The sequence below is a fragment of the Aspergillus brasiliensis genome (assembly GCF_001889945.1).
Source record: "Aspergillus brasiliensis CBS 101740 unplaced genomic scaffold ASPBRscaffold_17, whole genome shotgun sequence".
In the NCBI taxonomy this organism is placed as follows: Eukaryota; Fungi; Ascomycota; class Eurotiomycetes; order Eurotiales; family Aspergillaceae; genus Aspergillus; species Aspergillus brasiliensis.
Window position 1 is genome coordinate 170,849 of NW_027137458.1, and position 19,472 is coordinate 190,320.

At 52.1% G+C, this 19,472-nt stretch overlaps 9 protein-coding genes across 9 annotated transcripts; 6 read left to right on the forward strand and 3 right to left on the reverse strand.

Annotated features, from left to right (window-relative positions):
* Window positions 1-1,301: 1,301 nt before the first annotated feature.
* On the forward strand, window positions 1,302-1,610 carry ASPBRDRAFT_200277 (uncharacterized protein; the record flags this gene model as incomplete). The annotated part of the gene is made up of 1 exon (XM_067621415.1): window positions 1,302-1,610. One exon carries the CDS (start codon window positions 1,302-1,304, stop codon window positions 1,608-1,610), a length of 309 nt encoding a protein of 102 aa, XP_067474356.1.
* Window positions 1,611-2,334: 724 nt separating this feature from the next.
* Window positions 2,335-4,155, reverse strand: ASPBRDRAFT_136367 (uncharacterized protein; the record flags this gene model as incomplete). Its single annotated transcript, XM_067618787.1, has 4 exons — window positions 2,335-3,636; window positions 3,707-3,814; window positions 3,872-3,997; window positions 4,048-4,155. 4 exons carry the CDS (start codon window positions 4,153-4,155, stop codon window positions 2,335-2,337), a joined length of 1,644 nt encoding a protein of 547 aa, XP_067474357.1.
* Window positions 4,156-4,759: 604 nt separating this feature from the next.
* On the forward strand, window positions 4,760-6,684 carry ASPBRDRAFT_348856 (uncharacterized protein). The gene is made up of 2 exons (XM_067623283.1): window positions 4,760-5,335; window positions 5,396-6,684. The coding sequence occupies exons 1-2, from the start codon at window positions 5,024-5,026 to the stop codon at window positions 6,632-6,634; spliced, it is 1,551 nt and encodes a 516-aa protein (XP_067474358.1). The 5' UTR covers window positions 4,760-5,023; the 3' UTR covers window positions 6,635-6,684.
* A 982-nt stretch (window positions 6,685-7,666) lies between these two features.
* Window positions 7,667-9,680, forward strand: ASPBRDRAFT_59112 (uncharacterized protein; the record flags this gene model as incomplete). Its single annotated transcript, XM_067627997.1, has 5 exons — window positions 7,667-8,769; window positions 8,828-9,116; window positions 9,185-9,288; window positions 9,336-9,489; window positions 9,564-9,680. 5 exons carry the CDS (start codon window positions 7,667-7,669, stop codon window positions 9,678-9,680), a joined length of 1,767 nt encoding a protein of 588 aa, XP_067474359.1.
* Window positions 9,681-11,232: 1,552 nt separating this feature from the next.
* Window positions 11,233-12,007, forward strand: ASPBRDRAFT_34423 (uncharacterized protein; the record flags this gene model as incomplete). Its single annotated transcript, XM_067623233.1, has 2 exons — window positions 11,233-11,422; window positions 11,484-12,007. The coding sequence occupies 2 exons, from the start codon at window positions 11,233-11,235 to the stop codon at window positions 12,005-12,007; spliced, it is 714 nt and encodes a 237-aa protein (XP_067474360.1).
* A 137-nt stretch (window positions 12,008-12,144) lies between these two features.
* On the reverse strand, window positions 12,145-14,003 carry ASPBRDRAFT_59114 (uncharacterized protein; the record flags this gene model as incomplete). Its single annotated transcript, XM_067627998.1, has 6 exons — window positions 12,145-12,692; window positions 12,743-13,040; window positions 13,094-13,209; window positions 13,260-13,574; window positions 13,638-13,722; window positions 13,785-14,003. 6 exons carry the CDS (start codon window positions 14,001-14,003, stop codon window positions 12,145-12,147), a joined length of 1,581 nt encoding a protein of 526 aa, XP_067474361.1.
* A 374-nt stretch (window positions 14,004-14,377) lies between these two features.
* On the reverse strand, window positions 14,378-16,164 carry ASPBRDRAFT_48141 (putative extracellular exo-polygalacturonase). Its single transcript, XM_067626028.1, has 3 exons — window positions 15,634-16,164; window positions 14,603-15,568; window positions 14,378-14,483 (listed from the first exon to the last, which is right to left on the reverse strand). Exons 1-2 carry the CDS (start codon window positions 16,044-16,046, stop codon window positions 14,761-14,763), a joined length of 1,221 nt encoding a protein of 406 aa, XP_067474362.1. The 5' UTR covers window positions 16,047-16,164; the 3' UTR covers window positions 14,378-14,483; window positions 14,603-14,760.
* An 818-nt stretch (window positions 16,165-16,982) lies between these two features.
* pmeA (putative pectin methylesterase) lies at window positions 16,983-18,069 on the forward strand (the record flags this gene model as incomplete). The annotated part of the gene is made up of 3 exons (XM_067623234.1): window positions 16,983-17,425; window positions 17,479-17,591; window positions 17,642-18,069. The coding sequence occupies 3 exons, from the start codon at window positions 16,983-16,985 to the stop codon at window positions 18,067-18,069; spliced, it is 984 nt and encodes a 327-aa protein (XP_067474363.1).
* A 555-nt stretch (window positions 18,070-18,624) lies between these two features.
* Window positions 18,625-19,376, forward strand: ASPBRDRAFT_187108 (uncharacterized protein). Its single transcript, XM_067620086.1, has 2 exons — window positions 18,625-18,814; window positions 18,864-19,376. Exons 1-2 carry the CDS (start codon window positions 18,676-18,678, stop codon window positions 19,286-19,288), a joined length of 564 nt encoding a protein of 187 aa, XP_067474364.1. The 5' UTR covers window positions 18,625-18,675; the 3' UTR covers window positions 19,289-19,376.
* Window positions 19,377-19,472: the final 96 nt, after the last annotated feature.

Here is a 19,472-nt window from a genome sequence, read left to right on the forward strand (position 1 = left end):
GCGCACTAGGAGCGCGGGTTCTGAACACTGCTCCTATCACTGTAATGCTGGGTAAGGCCTCTCCTTCTAGTGATTTCCGTATATAATGGGCCAAAATGCTGCAGCCATCAGCCGATATTAATGAAGGAATCAGCATAAACTTGTATAGAGTGCGTCCTTACTTTTTACAGAAGAGGAAAGAGCCACATACAGTGATTGTATCCACACTAGATTGATTGCATCTATCAATCAGTCTGAATTATCATTGGTTTAAACGGAGAGTAGATACTCCGAGTGATATAAGACTACTTTGGTGAATAGATCTGATTGGATGGGACAGACAGGCCGCCCACTTTCGTCTTATCGGGAAACCCCCTCGGGTACACACATCCGGTCTACTTTGAATGAGGAGAATTCATATACATCCTAGTACTACTAGATAGTTATCTACGTCCTGGCTGTGATGACTTTTCTGCAGGAAGATAATATCCTGTGGTGAATTCAATTGGAGATTATCAGATCGTCGCTCTGTCCATAAAGCAGACGCCGATACGGACTAGCGTTGCCCGACACCCTTCGGCTTAGTTAGTGGACCTGAAAACGAGAGAAGAACAATAACTATTGAACCACACCAGATTACCCATAGCAGCGGCCAAAGTCGTGGGTGGGTACTACTATGGAAATAGCCAGGTTCACCTGGAATATTCTTCCGGTGGAAACTATTTGGGGTCGTGGTGATGAGACCTGAGCTGGAGAGCTGCAAATAAGTCGTAGTAGTGAAGCGAGACAGACACCATGACACCATTATCTAGTTAGCCCGGGAATATGTGATTTGTTATTCTTTCAGATAAAGGAAAAAGATTTGCGCTTGCGATAGATATCTAGGGGGAGCTGAGATGTGATGAACCATGCTCAGCTTGCTTAGCTCGAGGCTCGTCGGTTTGGCTTCGGGATTTGTATTGCACATCACGACCCCATCGCTGTAACGAGTCATTGGATCTGGTGGTATAGTCGGAATTATGATTCGTGGAAGGACATTAGTGTCAATGGGAACGGTTTCTGTACTGACTCATTTGCAGCAGCTGAAGAAAGCTTCCAAACATTAACTAGTTAGTTATTTGAGAGTCCCAAACACCGAAGCAATCACCGAAGCCAAAAGAAAAAAGAAAAAAAAAAAAAAAAGAAAGTATGAAATGATGGCCCTGGTAACTAACCTATATAAAGTCTGCTCTCGCCCCTCTCTGAACCTCAGTCGACCAGGATTCTCTTCTCTCTCTCTCTTTCCATATACCATATACCATATACTCCGTGAGTGGCACAACATGCGCGTCCAACCCTTTATTACCTCTTTCTTTCTCGCTGTCAGTATAGCCACAGCGGCCGATGGCGAGACCTGTGAAAACGGCCTTGCCCAGGGCTGCAACTGGGAAGGCACTGCACCGTTTTGTGATGCAAGCGATCATCCGGTGGGATACAAGGATAACGGATGGACGCTTGTGGCCACAACCAAGTACGAAGACCATACGGCTCTGGAACTCGAAGGCAAAATCAGTCTGGAATGCTATGAAATCTATGGAGCTGGCTGTGTGACTGGTTGGAAGAACTTGTGGTGTCCGCGTATGATCTCCTGATACTATTGCATTTAGTGATTCTATGTTGGCTGAAACTGACCATCCTGCAGCAAGCTAGGGCCTTAGTGTTCAAAATTTATGATTTATGTTGCGCTGGGTTTCAACAACTCCATATGGTTTGCATCTATCCTATTATGTGGCATGAGTTTGGTATAGCGAATACCATTGCATTCCTCTTGGACAAAGCTTTGATAGCTTACTTATCAATCTCGCAATATCTCTATTCGAAGCTAATGCGTAAATTGTTCAGCTCTAGAGTATGTGGCTGAGTATAAATACTATCTTTGCGGATGGTTGAAGTGAATAGTTTTTCCATGATAGTATATACCGTATGGGCCGCTTGATGCCATCTGAAATATGTTTTAGACCTAACCGGTAGTCGAGATTATAGATCTAGTGATGTCTGAGAGATTCCAAACTTGCTATAAGATACTGAACTTGAGCAGTCTAAATTATACATGTAGTACTATGTATTCTTCTATTGTTTCTAGTCACGTTCTTGATACAGTAGCAGGGTCACTATTAATTCCTAATAGATTCACACTAAGAAATATCGTCTAACCATTGGACTAATTCATGCCTCACTTAGTAACCCGAAACACCAACCATCGACTGTGCTTCCCATCACTGCCCCCTTTTTGTATAATTACATCTTTCTAAAATAACAACAACACAATATAGTACATCCGAGATTAATCAAGTTCAAGCAGACCCGCACAGCTTCTCACAAGTAAAGGCCCTCTTCTTCCAGAGTCTCCAACACCTCCGACGCACTTCCAATCAAGTGCAGACTGCCTGTGATAAGCACCAGCGGCACATGGCGGCCCTGGCCACCGACACTGCCAACACCCCCAGCGCAGCGGATAGCCTCCTCGACGGTGCGCACGACCGTAATGCCCGTCAACTCCTCACCGGGGATACCGCGCCAGTAAGTACCCAGCTGGGCCTGCAGGTTGAGGTTCTCCTCACCCGCATTACCATGGAAAGTCATGGACGCGCGCTCCATATCCGCCGTCTCATCCTTCTCCCAGGCAATATTCGAGCAGAAGATGACATGGTGGAACGGCTTCTCGGCCAGACTGCTATTACTACTACTACCAGCAGCAGCGGCGGCGGTCTGACGAATACTATCGCGGAGGTGACGCACCAGGGTGAAAGCATCGCGGGTGGACTGGTTGAAGATGAGGACGCGCTTCGCCTCCGAATCCTGTTGGAGTGCTGCAAGCGCCTTCTTCGCGAACCACGATCCCACCAGGTCCATGCTCTCCACGGTGTGCGCGCCGTCCAGATGGAACCGACCCGACCGGCAGTCCCGCGTCTCGCACCGGCCCGGCCAGCTGGCGGTCTCTAGCGCGCGACGGAATTTCTCCGGTAGGGGAGCAGATGTGATATCCTCGGGAATGTCTGAGTAGCCCATGTTCCGGAGATGGGTCGCCGCGACGGCTATGGCCAGACTAGCGTTGATTTTTTGGAAATCTCCCGCTAGTCCCAGCTCCATGGTTTCCACTTCCGGGTGCACGGGGACAATGGTCAGCGGCGCCCCCTTTTCGGCTGCGATCTTTTGCAGCATGGCGGTGGCGCCGGGGGCTTGGGGAATAGTCAAGATCGGGACGCCGGGCTTGATGATGCCGCCTTTGGCCCAGGCGATCTCCTCGATAGTGTTGCCGAGGAGGTCGGTGTGCTCGAGGGCGAGACTCGTGATGGCGCTCACACTGGGTTTGTGGAGGACGTTGGTTGAGTCATGTCGGCCACCGAGGCACACTTCGACTACGGCGGTGTCGACTTTCTCCTGCAGGAACCCGTGAAGGGCCATCAGGGTGAGGAAGCGGGCAAAGGGAGGGCCGCTCTTGGCGGTCTCCTCGGTCAGACCTAGTCGGCCCCAAACGTCGCAGAAATACTGGACGAATTGTTCCTCGGTCAGCGAGGTGTGGTGGAAGGGGGTGTCGTTGGACGGGCTGATCCGAATGCGTTCCCGGACAGTGCGCAGATGAGGTGAGGTGTAAAGCCCCAGCTTCTTGATCGGGTTCTGTGATACGTCTTAGAAAGTGTCTGTATATGGAAGTGTTCGACAGCTCAGCTGCAGTTGCAGTGCATACCTCGTGGCCCTGATACTCGGACAAAATCGAGAAAATAAACGCCGAGGTGGAACCTTTGCCTTTACTTCCGGCAATGTGCACCGCATTCAAGGGATCGAAATCAGGACTCTGTTGGTTGTTGTTAGTGTCCGATCGATAGAAGCATCCTCCATGATATTTGCATACCTCGTATCCCACAGCACGACACCATCTCAGCATGTCCTGGATGAACACACTGCGATCCGCTGTCTTGATGGCGAGTTGGCGATACGCAAAGTTGGTGTTGAGCGTGTTCAGTTGGCGAAGTGTGTCCTTTCAGGATGTCAGCATGAGAGTATCGGCCTTGATTTGGAATAGCTGACATTGTACGTAGTCTCTACATCCTTTCCTCCTTCCCGTTCCGCCGAGGGAGTGTAAGCTGTATTCGATGGAGCGTCCATTTCAGGCATGAACTGGATTGACGGGGCCATGGTGAGAGATAAACGCGACTACAAAGACTCTGAGATTGAAAGATGTCTTGACTGCCTTGTTTGGTCAATGGTGAACCCGACTCTAATGAGCTTTATATAGACACTCCCAGAGGCTTCGGTGACAATGGACTTGGCACATTTTTTGGCATGCATATTTTGTTGGGCCAGCATGCGCTGAAGCCAAGCTGCAGGTCCCTGATGGCGTGAGTATTAGGGTAGGGTTGCGCACCCTACAGGATCGACAGGTCCAGGCCGGACTTTCTTTCACCGCCAATAGTTGTAGCTGTTGCAGGGTGGAGATGCCGTGATCGACGATGCATCCGCTGACGCGGCTGCGCATTTAGCTTCTTCTTCTCGGCGCTGTTTCTTGTTCCTTTCAAACTTGCTTTTGCACCCTGATCATCGTTGACGCCACCCATGGGGCTCAGCCGCGATCTTCCCCAAGTTTTAGTTTCCATTACTTAAAGGTTATTGCCATGAGGGTCCTCGCTTTCCTCTTTGGGCGAGCTGAAGCAGTGAATCACACAGAATGTAGCTGAGAAAGTGACTCCGAGTTGCCCGGGGACAGACGGAATTATACGTCCAGAACAAAAGCTCCGTGCCGTGAAAAATGCTAACTGGGTCCGTGATGCACCTCATCCATGATGTGATTTCCTGTTGCCCTTTCCGGAAAACAAGCATCGATCGGGCGGATGCATATGTCATCGGGCAGGGAGAGGATGTCAGCACAGAGCCCGTATAACTATGCCAGACATGGCAAGTTTCGCGGTCGATTGACGTTTTGGCTGAACCAAGTCACTCCTTTTGCACTACCCAGGGCCTTTACCAACCCTTTTCACTCCCTTAGGCAATCAAGTCACTCTTTATCATGTCTCAAGAAGTCAAGGACAAAGGTCCTCAGGAGGTTGTGCACACAATCGAGCTGGGCTCCCTCGGGGGCAATTCCAGCAGTGCCAGCCTCCGGCCACTCTCTCAAACGCCCTCAGAGGCGCCGCCACCTCCACCTCCGCCTCATACAGTGTTGACGGAGAGGAAGAAGATCATGACCATTGCTATAGCGGCCATCGTGGGATTCCTAGCTCCGGTATCAGCCAACATCTACTATCCTGCCATCGATCAACTATCCGACGACTTGCATGTCTCCGTCAGCAAAATCAACTTGACCATCACCACGTACATGGTAAGATGCTATGCCCTATCCGAGAGGACATACAGCATAGGCTAACATACATTGAATTAGATCTTTCAAGGAGTTGCACCGCTGCTAACGGGGAGTATTTCCGATACGTATGGCCGTCGGCCCACGATGCTGGTCTGTCTGATCACCTACCTCGCCGTCAATATCGGCCTAGCGCTGCAAGACAACTACATCGCGCTCATTGTCCTCAGAACCTTCCAAAGTTGCGGAAGTAGTGCTATCTCGGTCGTTGGCATAGCTGTCACGGCCGATGTGGTCACTCGAAGCGAGCGTGGTAAATACATGATCTGGTCGTCGCTGGGGACAACAATGGGACCTGCATTGGGACCTATCATTGGAGGTGTCCTGGCCCAGTTTCTTCGCTGGCGAAGTATCTTCTGGTTTCTGGCCATCTTTGCCGCAGCGATGATAATCCTTATCCTTGTCGCCTTCCCTGAAACCTGCCGCATGGTGGTAGGAAATGGGTCTATCCCCGCGCAGCGATGGAACCGGCCACTCATTCCGATCGTGAATCCCTCAGTCTATGAGGGAGCTGAGGCGGCCAAGAAAGAGCTGGAAGACGGGCCCAAGCCCCGTCGACCGACGCCGATAGACAGCATCAAGATCGCCTTGGAGAAGGAAACCGGCGCCATCATTGCCTTCTGCTCCATCCTCTACTGCGGGTACTTTGCTGTTCTCAGTAGTTTGTCTTCGGAGCTGGGAGAGAAGTACGGCTACAACTCGCTTCAGATCGGCCTGTGCTATATCCCGTACGGCATTGGCAGTCTCACCTCGCGGTGGACTGTTGGTCGATTCGTGGACTGGAATTTTCGCCGTATAGGCCGGCAGCATGGCATGGAGATAGTCAATAACCGCCAGGTAGACCTCACTGAGTTTCCCGTCGAAAAGGCCCGTCTCCAGATCACATTGCCGATGGTCTATATGTCCTGCATCTGCATCATTGGCTACGGTTGGGTCATGAATTACAGGACTCATGTGGCTGGGCCGCTTGTCATGCTGTTTTTCACGGCGCATACCATTGCGGGAGCCACCAGCACCCTGGTCACGCTGCTGATCGACTGCCACGTCAAGCGGGCGGCGACAGTCACGGCTTCCAACACAATGTTCCGTTGTTTTCTAGGCGCGGGTGCGGTTGCAGCTGCAGTGCCTATCATTAACGCAATCGGTATGGGCTGGATGGGGACCCTGATTGCTGTCCTGTGGGCCGTCTCCAGCGTACTTCTTTGGGGAGTTCTACTCTGGGGTCACGACTATCGCAAGAAACGGGCCGGGAGGATCTGATAGGATTGTCGTTCATTCAGGGGTGCCAAGGAACCCAAGATCTACGAGCCACTGTAGATCCTCCAAGTAAGAAAACGGATGTTTCGTATATAGACAAGATCAGATAGTTGAATTCGGGAACTTTAACCATGAACCTCTCGTGCATATATCAGAGAAGTCCTTGTGTGCGTACGTTGTAGACGAATTGTAGTGACATTGCATTCCGATAGCGATCAAGGTTTTGACGTGTCGCGCGAGTATACGCAATGGCGTCCCTTGCGTCGCCCGTGCGCTGCCTTGCATTCTGCTTTGTTTCAAATGAGCCTGGTAGAATGTGCTTTGTAGGTTTGAGCGGGGATCAGGCCACGCCATGGTTGCTTACCCATCATGCCGTCCACGTCGTCACCTGGAGGGTGATGAAAGATCATTGCCGTGTGATAGGACTCTAGTGAGGACCGGTGTCACAGCCTGAGAATCACGCAATGATTGTCGCCGGTGTGATACCAGAAAAGCAACTATCAGGGGAAAGCAAAGTTCTCCGGACCGGTCTGGCGGGCTCAATGTCCGAGTTGGCAACTGAACTCCGAAGAGAGGTCCCGGCAGCAGCAGCTGCTGCTGCTGTGGAGTAGGGCAATATCTGCAGTGTCAGTCTGCAGCAAGACTAGTCAGCATCACGAAATTGGCCGATCGCCGTCGCCGACAAGAGGCGCGGCCGGAGGTGCAGATCATCGGTCTGGAGCTGCAGCAAACCAAGACGGCCCCTGGCCCACACGTGCAGATCGATAGATTTCATCAGCAGCAGCCAGTCCCAGGCTATTGTTCCATAGTTCCGTGGTCGACAGGCATCAATTGTTCAGCTGGAACATGGCTTGCGCCAGAAGGTTCATTTACGTAACTTCATCACGAAACCCTGCTCGCTGACAATGAACCTTCGTCTTTGAAAGTATATAAGGGATAGAGAGGGTCCACTGAGAGACCCAAGCCCAGACTCGAGCAGACCATAGCAGCTTGGTGACAGAGCCAGTGTGTGATTCTCGTGAGCTTCTCTTCATCATGCATCCTCCACCTATGCCCCGACCGCACAGCGACAGATCTTCGCACACTGTTTCGAAATGGACTACCCCCATCCCTCAATGCACACTCCCCCGCTTCGTCTTCGGCTCCCCTCGACGCTCGCTGAGTAGCCGAAAGGTGCTCATCGATGCCGACTCCCCGGATACGAGAGCTTTGTCGCTCGCACAATACCGGCTCCTCTCTGCTCGTGTGGCGGTGGGCTTGCAGAAACTAGGAGTTAACCCAAAAGATCGCGTTTTGTGTGTGACCTCCAATGCCCTCTGCTATCCTGCACTCCTCATGGGCACCGTGATGGCCGGGTGTATCTTCGCATCTGGACAACCTGCTCTCAACCAGGCCGAATTCCATCGTCTCATCTCCTTCTCGCAACCTTCGGTGATTTTTGCCAGCCGCGCCACTCTCCCAGTTGCCCTTCAAGCCGCTCGCCTGGCGAATCACCCCGATAATCGAATCTTCGTCTTCGATGACGACTTCCTGGACGGCTGCGGCGAGCCGGAAGGATCGATCCAGCACTGGCAGACGATGGTGGCGTCAGAATGGGAGGGTTCCCGATTCTGGTATCCCACAGTCATTTCTTCCCAGGAGTATAACAGCACAATTATGCTTCTTTTCACTTCCGGCACCACTGGTGAGCCCAAGGGTGTAGAGCTGTCGCACCGTAACTACATCGCTGCAGCGATGGGATACATCCGACGAATCTCCTCGCATCCGGCTTGGAAATACAACCCTCGCCTTGGAGGCCCCGAGAATGTCCGCGTGCTAGGTTCCCTGGCCATCAATCACAGTGTCGGGCAGCGGTCATATTGCGTCATCTTTCCCAGGATGGGCGTTCCGCTGTATCTGATGCGCCGCAATGACTTCCGAAGCATCTGTGAGGCAGTCGAGCGGTTTCAGATCACGGATGGAATCATTCGGAGCTCTGTTCTCACCTCGATGGCAAAGAATGCACCCATCTGTCGACAATACGATCTGTCATGCCTCCGACGTGTCGAGGCGTGCGCTGCGCCGATGAGCCAGTTCACGAAGTTCAAGCTGGAAAGCATGGGAATTGGATACGTCGCCCGTGCCTGGGGACTTACAGAGTAGGTTCGCCTCTGCAAGACGAGTGTGTCCTGTTGCTGACTATATGACTGTGTTTAGAACGGGAACTATCACTGGGCCCGATCCCCTGCGCCCGCCCAAATCCGAGACGGTCGGCCAATTGAACGCCACGTACGAAGGGAAAGTGACCGACTCCAGCGATCCCTCCCGGACATTGAAGACGGGAGAGGTCGGAGACATCTGGATCCGCACCCCGGGATCCACTCGAGGATACTGGAATAATCCGGCCGCGACCGAGCAGGTGATGGGGGCCGGCGGCTGGATCAGCACCGGAGACGTAGGGTATGTCGATGATGAAGGCAATTGGTATATCGTCGACCGTAAAAAGGTAACCTCTTGCATTCTTGCTGCCGACTTTGGCAGTAACAATAGGACTTTTGCTCATTGCAGCCACAGGATTTGATCAAGGTTAATGGAAGCCATGTATCTCCGGTCGAGATCGAATCTGTCCTACTACAGCACCCACACGTCTGTGATGTTGGGGTTATTGGCGTCGCAGTGTAAGTCGCCTGTGTCATGGTCTGGAAGATGAATCTAACTCCCGCAGAAACGAGGACGAGGGTCCCCGAGCCTACATCCAGACGTACCCCAAGACCTCGGTGTCCGCCGAGGAAATCCATGAGCTCATCTCGGAGAAGCTGCCTCCATACAAGCGTCTGTCAGGCGGCCTCTCGTTCATTGAAAAAATTCCTCGAAACGCGGTATGTACCAACTGTTTCTTCTTGCCGTACTGTTCTTCATGTCTTGCAGATGCTGACCAGATTATTCGTGATAGTCCGGCAAGGTGTTGCGCAGTGAGCTTCGGCAAATAGCCATTTCGGAGTTGGGAGACTATCTAGGGAACTACCACGGCACGTCCGCTTCTAGTTCCGAAGGGGGAGTGCACCTGTAGCCGTTGGCCATGTCCTCAACCTCTACCATTCAACTGTTTCGGTGGGAATACTGTCGGGTCTCGCACTGCTTCCAGTATAATGTCGTCATATTTCCTTTCCTGTGAATGCTGAGACCTGATAGTTGGGAGTTCGGTGTCAGTGCAAGTAATAGGTTAATGGTCGCGCCAGCCACTCGCTCTTGTTTTTTGCCTTTTGTTAATGTACATATATATCAACTTCACTAGCTTGGCGGGGTGAGCCCATTAGTCTCTAATGAAGGAAAAGTTCCTGGGAGATGCTGTTCACATTGGTGTCGAGGTTCATTGTCTGCCTCGGCGGCCTTCTTTCTCGCTAGTCATCTATAGCTAAGCATGGAGATGTAGCTAGACCGTAAGCATCAACAGTGATCAGTATTTCAGACATGATGCCGTCCAGAAGCAATAAAAAAGACGTAAAAAGTATGATTCTAGAAACGGGCCAGAATGAGCGACTTGGGAAATTGTTGGAGCAGACATGCGGAGAGGAAAGGTGAAGAGAAAGAAGGAGTAACACGGCAGAACCCCCGCGTAAGACACGTGCCGAACCGCGATTGTTCCCGACAGGTCCTTATAGTATGTTATTGGGTTATTCATTTATTCCAGTTTTATGGGTATTCTATCATATGAGATTGGATTGTTACCACTGGAAATTGATTTTGGCATCCAGTGGTGTTGGAGTACATAGTAGTAATGCCTCTCCGACTACTAGTTATGGAGTAGTTAGCATATATATTTTTGGAGTTGAATGGTCTAATGATGCTGACGGAAGTACTAAAAGATCACCGCGGCTATGTTAGTGCCGCCTCTTACTGAAACATTGAATATCCTCGTATCGGAGCTGCAAGCATGTCCTTATTTCGTTTTGAACAAACACTAATAATAGTACTAGTTCTATGGACTATACACATGTTGACTGGTGCTCGACTGTCGTTTTTACCTGAGGCAGAAGCACAGACACGTACTATCCACTTCAGGCTTAGCGCTGCACCTGACTGACAGTTGCCAAGGTCCAGCAATCCAACAACCATCCAGTACCATTCGGTCAAGAGACAGCCCAGGCTAAGCTCCTCCGTGGAATAGAAGCCCGGTACATTGTAACACTGGTCAGCTATCAGATTATCGGAACTCAACAATCAAGCTCGGCACCTGCTAAAACTCATATCCGGCAGCATGACCTGATGGTGACACAAGACTGCGACCGCTCTCCCGAATTCACTTCGATTCTCGCGCCCGACCCTCGCGTGGCCGGAATCATGCCCGGTCGCGTCCATCGACAGCAAGGAATTACAGACAGACAATGATGCTATATCATTTTGCACGATGGGTCCGGATCGCCAAGTCGGCAGTTGAGAACCGGATTGAGAACCCCGGATGCTGCGGAAAGCCTCAACTTTGACAGCCAGCTTCAACCACGGTCGGGAATGATGTCATGTCTAGTGAACCTGGGTTCGATATATATACTGCTGGATTGATGGTGCCGTAAGAGGAGTACAGATCTCCTAGTCAGTCAATCAAGGAGGAATTATCATCCACTATGGTCTACAATATCACCGAGAAGGAAACCCAGCCTACCATCTGGAGCCACATCAACGGCTCCGAGGGCGATATCCTCGATCGCTACTGCGTCTCCGAGCTCTGCAAGGGCTGGCCAGTATACCGCGATGCCTCCGAATGGAACCACTACCGACATCTCTTCGTCGACAAGGGCGCCTTTGTCTTCACTAGTGGGTAGATTCCTTGATTTCGGTGCAACCAGTTCCGCTAACATGCGATGCTTCTTCCCAGCTTGGAGCGGCGGACTCCCCATAGACGACTTCATCAAGACGTCCATCAAGGGACGCGCCAACGGAGACCACATCATGCACCGCGAAAACGGCACCCTCGTCGACCTGAACCCGACCACCGGCCGCGCTATCGGTAAAATGAAAGCCACCATCACTCAACGCTTTAACTGGGACGGAGTCGAGTTCGACGTCGAGTGCGACTGCCGCTTCATCAACTTCTGCCTGAAGCAGGGAGGGGACTGGAAAGTGGTATACATCAAGTTGTTCTACGAGAAGGATCGCGTCACACCGGCAGATGGGCAGACAGTGCCCAAATTTGACCGGGCGGAGTTGGAAAAATATCCCAAGGGATATCAGTATCTGGCGGTGGCACAGGCCAAGCTAGGCCATCCGATTTTGAATGATTTGCCGACGATGAACAATAAGGCGTTCTACCAGTTGTACGAGGCGATGGACGCGTGGATGGAGGCCCACCCGGTAGGAGATCTACTGGAGATTCCCAAGGAAGCATCGCCACGATACTGAGTCGGACATCTAATACCTTGAGTCTTCAACTGTGATATATCGATCATTTGTTCCAATACGGGTTTCACTGCAGATAGCTGATCATCACTCATCGCACATAATATCAACCATAATGAATCTTTCCACACATTTACACATCATCCCCAAATACGAAAAGGAATCGAGGAATTGTAGCATCCCCCATCCAACCAGTCCCCAGTCACCTTGCGCACCGGCGTGCCCTTGCCAAACTCCAGGATCTGCCCACCCCCAGGACCATCCGCATCAAAAGCCGGCCATCCAACCGTTACATTAACCGTGGAAGGGTCCTTCAAGAAAGCCAAAATATGATCCTGCATCGTCTCAGAAGTTTTCACCTCCAGCTCGGGGACCTCCCCGACGTCTTCGCGATATGTCCCAAAGATCATCAACAGGTCCGACCAGTGGAAGGCACCCAGCCAGTCCACGGGACTAATATTGGAGAAGTTGCCGGCCCAGAAGTACCGGTACGTATCGAGTCCGAGGGATCGTCGCAAAGCTGAGTCCTGGGCAGCCCTGCAATCCCATTCTCCTTCGTTGATCATCACGCTCGTAGTATTGGTCGATGCCATTTCGCGGGCCGCATCGGAGCGGATGGCTGGGCCTCGGGCGACTTTGCCTTCGAGGTAGCGCTGAGATTCGTTGGAGAAGATGTATTTTTCGTCGGCTGGAAATATGGTTAGTGGAGCAAGCATGGAAGGGAAAGGAGTTTCATACGGATATAATTGCTGAATGCAATCGAGGGTGATCCCGAGTACCGATTAATGTACTCCTCGATTTGCACCCAGGAGACCTGGCGCATGCACTCCAGCTCGGCCGCCGCGTCATCGCCATAGTTGCAGCCCAGGGCCTTGGCAACAATGTCAAAGTCCTGGTACACATCGTCGGTAGTGCTCAGGTCGATGGTGACGGAGGGTGGCTGTGAGATGATGCCGAATTTGACTGCCAGTGGGTCGTCTGGGAAGGCGAGGGTGTAGAGGTGTGTTAGGGCTGCTCCTTGTGACTGACCCCAGAGCTATATTCACCACTTAGCACATCGCACAGCTAGTTTAACTGGCAAGGACCGACCATAATATTGTCGCGATCTCCACCAAAAGCCTCGATGTTCTCATGCACCCATTCCGCTGCTGCTCTCACGTCCAACAGTGTGAGCGATGTGTCATTCAGGGCACGGGACTTTGGATCTATACACATAGGTGAGCGGATTGGTCAAATGACAAGAAAGGGGACCTACTTCCAAAGATATTCGCGCGGTAATTGATCGTCACGACAATATGTTCCTGCGAGCGCGACACCCACGGCGAGGGAAGCTGAGAAGGAATCTCAATTCCACCGGTGATTCCTCCGCCACCAGTCACGAACAATGCTACAGGCAATTTGGAGGTACGATTGGCATAGGACGGCGTCCAAATGGCCAAAGAGAGACAGTCTTCCGCCGTGGACCAAGCCACTGCCCCTTGGTTTAGGTTCTCTCCTAGGCTGACCAGGAGGTTTGGTGGTGAATATTCATTCCACATGGTGCTCTCGCCGCTCACATATTGCGGACAGGCTGGTCGAATTAGCCATGTCGCCACGGGGACATAATACGGTCTGTTAAGAGGAATCCACCTACCTGGGCCATATCGGGTCGAGTCATACTTTCTGCGGGATTTATCCGGCTTCTGTGGGGGCATCCAGCGAAGGTCACCAACAGGTGGCTACCAGATATGATTGATTAGCAGGCAAGAGTCATGTTCGATGCTTTTAATCAGCAACCCACCTTGGCATACGGGATGCGCAGGAATTGGCGGACGTTGGGGTAGGTATCATTCAACATGCCGATGAAGGTGCCCGTCTGCGTCTCCACGGTCAGATTCGCCCAGTTGGAGAGTGTCCGTGGGGACTGCCAGGTAAGATTGGCATAATACGGAGGATAGACCACGGCGGACGCCATGGCAGCGCTCCCTAAAACGGAACCAAGACTCCAGGATAACTTCATGATGGCTGCTTTGCCTGGGCTTGACTGGAACCTGGAAACTCAGAAGAAGCTGAGGTGATCCTAGAGCCCTCCTCCGCACCTTATATAGCTCCAAATATCCCGTGCAAGATCCTCCATGGAGCTTCAATTCCGTCATGTATCCTGGCCGTCCAGAGAAATTCAAGAGAAAAACTAAACAGTGGGGAAGTCGGACGCTGTTTATGGCACCGACCTCCGAGCCGGTACAGATGTGTTGGAGACTAAGTAGATGGCCGATTGGCGGAGGAAGGATCAGCGGATATGTGTTATGCCGGATGGTGCGATGGGTGAATCCTCATGACAGGCTCCCCGCGTCCAAATCGTGGGGATGGACAAGCAGCACTGGCCGAAGGGTCCGGTTTTACTCCAACGACGATGCAGAATGCAACTAATTGCGGAGAATTGGGGAGGAGGACGGGATGACCGACAAATCAGCGGTGGTGCCACTTATTAAGTATGACGGTGAGTGTGTTTGAGTCCATCCTGGGTGAAGCCTGAATGAATGAATACCTTCTGAAGGCATCCTCCAAGTATTTCCTCTTGCACCACGTTGCTCATCATAATAACTTTCGATCTACAAGGCCGTCAGGGACGATGGAACTATCACGTTTTCATGTTAATGGCTGCAGCTTCACCAGAAATTTCATCGCATTTTGCTATGTACACTACCATACTCAATTATATCCGATGAAGGTCAACAACCGCCAGTGATACAAACATCATCTTCGGCTTAAGTTATTTAACCAGAAGCCCCCGAAGTGCAAGTGACGGCCAAGTCAGACGGGGTGTTCGCACACAACACTTCAGACTTGCCCGACGGCGCCTTGACGTCGAACCCACTGATGGAGATGCCACACGTTCCATCCGCACCGCAATCAATGTTGGCCACAACTGGGTCGTACTTGTCACTAGTCGTGCCAGTGAAGCTGGACACAACAATGTCAGTCAGTTTGGCGTTGCCCGGGTTCTCCTTGCAGTAGTCATCGTCCTCGCCATAGCAGCTTTGGATTTGGAAGGCATAGTCGGAATTCTCCACGGTGAAATCGGTAAAGGTCACGTTGCTGACTGTGGAGACGCCGTGATCGCCTCCACTCGGATAAGTCTTGATACCGGCCGCTTTGGTGGAGTTGATCATGGTTGCGCCCGTGACGTAGATGTTCTTGACCGAGTCGTCGCTTGACTTGCCCAGCGATCCCACAGAGATACCATGGGAGCCGGTGCAGCTGATGGTGTCCACTGTCACGTAGTTGGAGCTCGGCTTGAAGGCGACACAGTCATCATCGTTGACGACGGTGACTTCGGTGATAGTCACATAGGTACTCTCGCCAATGTCGAACCCATCGGTGTTCTTGGGCGGGTTGTCCGACTTGGAGTTTGCATCCATCTTCAGGTTAGAAAAGACGACGTTGGTGGCGCCACCCTTGACTGAGTTGAACACGTTCGGCGGGTTCTTCTGACGCAGCCCGGAGACTTCAATATTGCTGCCTCCGGTGATATACAAGAGAGTTGGGCGCGAGTAGCTGCTGTCTTCTGCAAAGAGATCCCACCTGGATGGAAACGGTCAGCCAAATGAACAGGGAAGGTTTGCTGCTAGAGAGGTGCGGCCACATACGCATCCTGGCCATTGCCATCAATGACACCAGACCCAGTCAATGAGCGCAGTTTCAGGCCATCCACATCGGAAACACTGATCATGGCGGTGCGACCGCTCCAGTAATCGGTATTGCTGGCGAACTTTAGAAGACCTTCCACCTGGATGTCGCAATCACTGCAGCTGCCCAAGTCCAGGACACTGTTTAGGTAGTAGGTGCTACCCTCAGGAAAGACGATAGTGCCCCCATTTCCGCACGAGCTCAGGGCCTCAGTGATGGCGGGCACGTCGTCGGTGGAGGAAGCGCCTCCAGCGGTTGGGGTGCATACGGCGCGAGCGTGGAGCGAAGCATCAGGAGAGCGTTGGACCTTGGAGGGAGCAGCATTGCTTAGTCCAAGGGTGGCTAACAGGAAAAGGTTACGATATAGCGCCATTGTGAACAGTCTTTATGCCAATGACTTCGGATAATCGCACTCCTTAAGCTGGTGATTAGGCTGGCGATGCCTTCGCTATATACAACTCGCATCCTGCCCGGAGGCATGCGGAAGTGGATTCCATACGGAAGTAGCATTTAATTGCAGACATGCATCCATGAGTATTGTGGGATCCCGAGACAGACCCTGTCATCTCGGCTGGGGGTCAGTGTGAAACGAGCCGGACGCTTAATTTAGTGACGGAGCAACCGCCGCACCCTGACCATCTACCTCATGGCGCTGTTGAATGTCGGCTAATTGGCCTGTGACAGCTGGCAGGGTCCTCGATACGAACTGTGAGCACGACGACGCTATTAATTCTTATGCCGAACTGCCGACTGATTCCTGCGAGTTGCGATGAAATTCCGCCCACTAACATGCGACACTCGACCGTTACAGGAGGCAAACCAGCCAGCTGACGTCTTGGAAGTGCCGATCCGGATAAATTGCGAGGGTCGCTTCCTCCCCCCCCCCCTTGCTCAGGGCTGAACCTGTCTGGTAGCTTCCCGATGGCACGCGGCCAATCCCTCTATTCTGCACGGAGTACCGTCGGAGTTAACGGCGCGTTCCTGCAGGCGAAGGGTGCTTATGCAGCTTATGTGAAACGCCATGGCGGCCTTCCCGCGCAGGGAGGATGGTTATTCATGGAAGTGTGGAGTAAATTCTCCGGCAATGGTGTCTCTTGGCGCTGGGCCACCGTTTGGCTCTAGTTGCCAGGGGCCTTTAGGACGATAAGGAACATCTGGAGATGCCATGCCATGAACTGACAGCCTTGTTGACATGTGCTCGGAAGGCTATATAGTCGCTTGGCGTGCCTGTCGATTCCTTCCTTTCTTGACGCCTTGCTAGGGTATCTTCCTTATCCTAGTTCAGAGGATCTCATAGCAACAAATCATCATGTATACTTCCTATCTTCTGAGCGCCCTGGCCGCCCTGACAGCTACCGCGGTCGGAGCTCCGACAGAGCACATCAAGAAGAGAGAGAGTCGGACCAGTGCTCCGTCAGGGTGTCTGACGGTCGGTTCAGACGGCACCTATTCCACCATCGGCGATGCGCTTGATGCCCTGGGGTCGTCCACATCCTCCGCTTGCATTTACGTTGCCAGCGGCACGTATAAGGAACAGCTCACCATCGACTATGCCGGGAATCTGACCCTGTACGGTGAGACTACCGACACCAGCACCTACAAGGATAATGTGGTGACCATCACCCACACTATCTCATCGTCGGATGCCGGCTCTCTCGACAAGAGTGCCACTGTCAACGTGGTCTCAGATGGGTTCAGTATGTATAATATCAACGTGGAGAATGGATATGGCAAGGGATCACAAGCGGTGGCGTAAGTATCCGGCTTTCCTCACAGCCAAAGAGTAGTAGCTTATAGCTTGGTAGCCTTGTCGGAAACGCAGATCAGCTGGGCTTCTATGGCTGTCAGTTCAGCGGATACCAGGATACGCTGTATGTCAAGGCGGGCACCCAGTACTACTCCAACTGCATGATCGAGGGTTAGTATTTCCCCTAATCTTGCAAGTCAGGAATTAACTGACTCGTGCAGGCGCGGTCGACTACATCTTCGGCGATGCTTCGGTGTGGTTTGGTGAATGTGACATTGTCTCCAACGGTGCCGGTGCCATCACGGCCTCATCGCGCGAAACGTCCTCCGACTCCGGCTGGTACGCCATCGACAACTGCAACATTAAAGCCGCCTCAGGTGTCTCCCTCACGGAGGAAGTCTATCTGGGCCGTCCTTGGCGTGTGCTGGCACGAGTCATCTACCAGAACTCGGTGTTGTCGGACATCATCAACCCTAAGGGGTGGACGACCATGGCAGACGGTGCGACGCCGCTGTATTATGAATACAACAACTCTGGGGCGGGATCGGACACTTCTGATCGCGAGTATGAGTCCTCCATCTCTGCTGCGGTTGACAAGACCACGGTGCTGGGCGAGTCTTGGGGAGACTGGATTGATCGGAGCTACTAAGTGTGTGGGCTGGACCAAAAATCAGCCAAGCACCTCATCGGCGGCGAGATGAGGCCATCATATGATCGTCGACCACGAGTAGTATAGCCAGTAGCCCCAATTACACTCTAATAAGATTCAAAGCTTGGCTTCTGCCCTGTTTCGTGGGTTTGAATAATTCTGTAGTGCCCGATTTTCAGCAGATCCTGCGCATATCCCGGAGAGATCCCGCCCACTCTGGAGTCAATCTCTGCTCACCACTCGGTGTTCTGATGGCGTGATGCACCCAAAATGAGGTCTGGACGTTTATAAGATAACATAATCTGGGGATAGCCCATACATAGAATGGCCGGTCGTCAATCAGCACAACTAGCAACACCACACATCACCGCACAATGTCTACCAATTCTGCAGGGAGCAAGAATATCACAGATGCATTCGACATTGAGCGACAAGCATCTGTCACTACAGCCGCTGTGCCAGCAGCACCAAAGTCTCTCGGAGCAGGCGTAAGTCATCGCCCTCATCATAACTTACACTGATCCGCTAACGCATACAACTGATCTATAGTCAGCACTAGCTCTCGGCGCCTTCGGCACGACCCTAACCACCCTCTCCCTCAGTCTGATGGAATGGCGCGGCGTGACCATAACCAACGTCTACGTGGGCAACTTCTTCTTCATCGCCGCCTTTGGACTCGTCATCACCGCACAATGGGAACTTTCCGTGGGGAATGGCTTCGCATACACGGTATTTAGTGCCTTCGGTACATCTTCCTCATAGACAACTTCCCTTCTATCCTAGCTAATGTGGAGTAGGTCTCTTCTACGCCGGTTACGGCGCAATCCTGACACCCGCATTTGGCATCGCCCAAGCCTACGGATCCGACACAGCACAGTACAACAACGCGCTCGGATTCTTCATGATCTTATGGACGGTGTTCGTATTCACGTTCCTGATCGCCTCGTTACCCATCAATCTGGCGAATATTGCGGTGTTCTTCTTTGTGGATTTGGGGTTTTTGACTGTGGCGGCGAGCTACTTTGCTGATGCGGATGGACATGCGGAATCGGCGAGGGCATTGCGCAAGACTGGCGGGGCAGCTTGTTTTGTGGCGGGGATGGTAGGGTGGTATATTGTGTTTCATTTGTTTTTGAAGGATAATAGTCTGTTGGAGTTGCCGTTGGGGGAGACGGGGAGGTATTTTGCGAAGAGTAAGAAGGGAGGAGATGTGGAGTAGATGGGGATAGAGACAACAATGTGGTGGGTGTGGGTATGTTGTCGATCAGGAAATAGTATTAGGCTTAAGTGGAGGTAGTATATATCTGGGATTAATCTACTGCAATTATTGCTGTGCACAAGATAAGCTTATGGTCCAAGCCCACCCCGTAATTGCGCTCGCTGGTTGTGCCATTCTCGGCGGG

Coding starts and splice junctions, on each gene's coding strand:
- ASPBRDRAFT_48141 (XM_067626028.1), bottom strand. CDS start 16,046: ATGGCGCTATATCGTAACCTTTTCCTGTTAGCCACCCTTGGACTAAGC. Junction 15,569..15,633: donor GATGGCAATGGCCAGGATGC/GTATGTGGCCGC, acceptor GTTTCCATCCAG/GTGGGATCTCTTTGCAGAAG.
- ASPBRDRAFT_348856 (XM_067623283.1), top strand. CDS start 5,024: ATGTCTCAAGAAGTCAAGGACAAAGGTCCTCAGGAGGTTGTGCACACA. Junction 5,336..5,395: donor TGACCATCACCACGTACATG/GTAAGATGCTAT, acceptor ACATTGAATTAG/ATCTTTCAAGGAGTTGCACC.
- ASPBRDRAFT_187108 (XM_067620086.1), top strand. CDS start 18,676: ATGGAATGGCGCGGCGTGACCATAACCAACGTCTACGTGGGCAACTTC. Junction 18,815..18,863: donor CACGGTATTTAGTGCCTTCG/GTACATCTTCCT, acceptor GCTAATGTGGAG/TAGGTCTCTTCTACGCCGGT.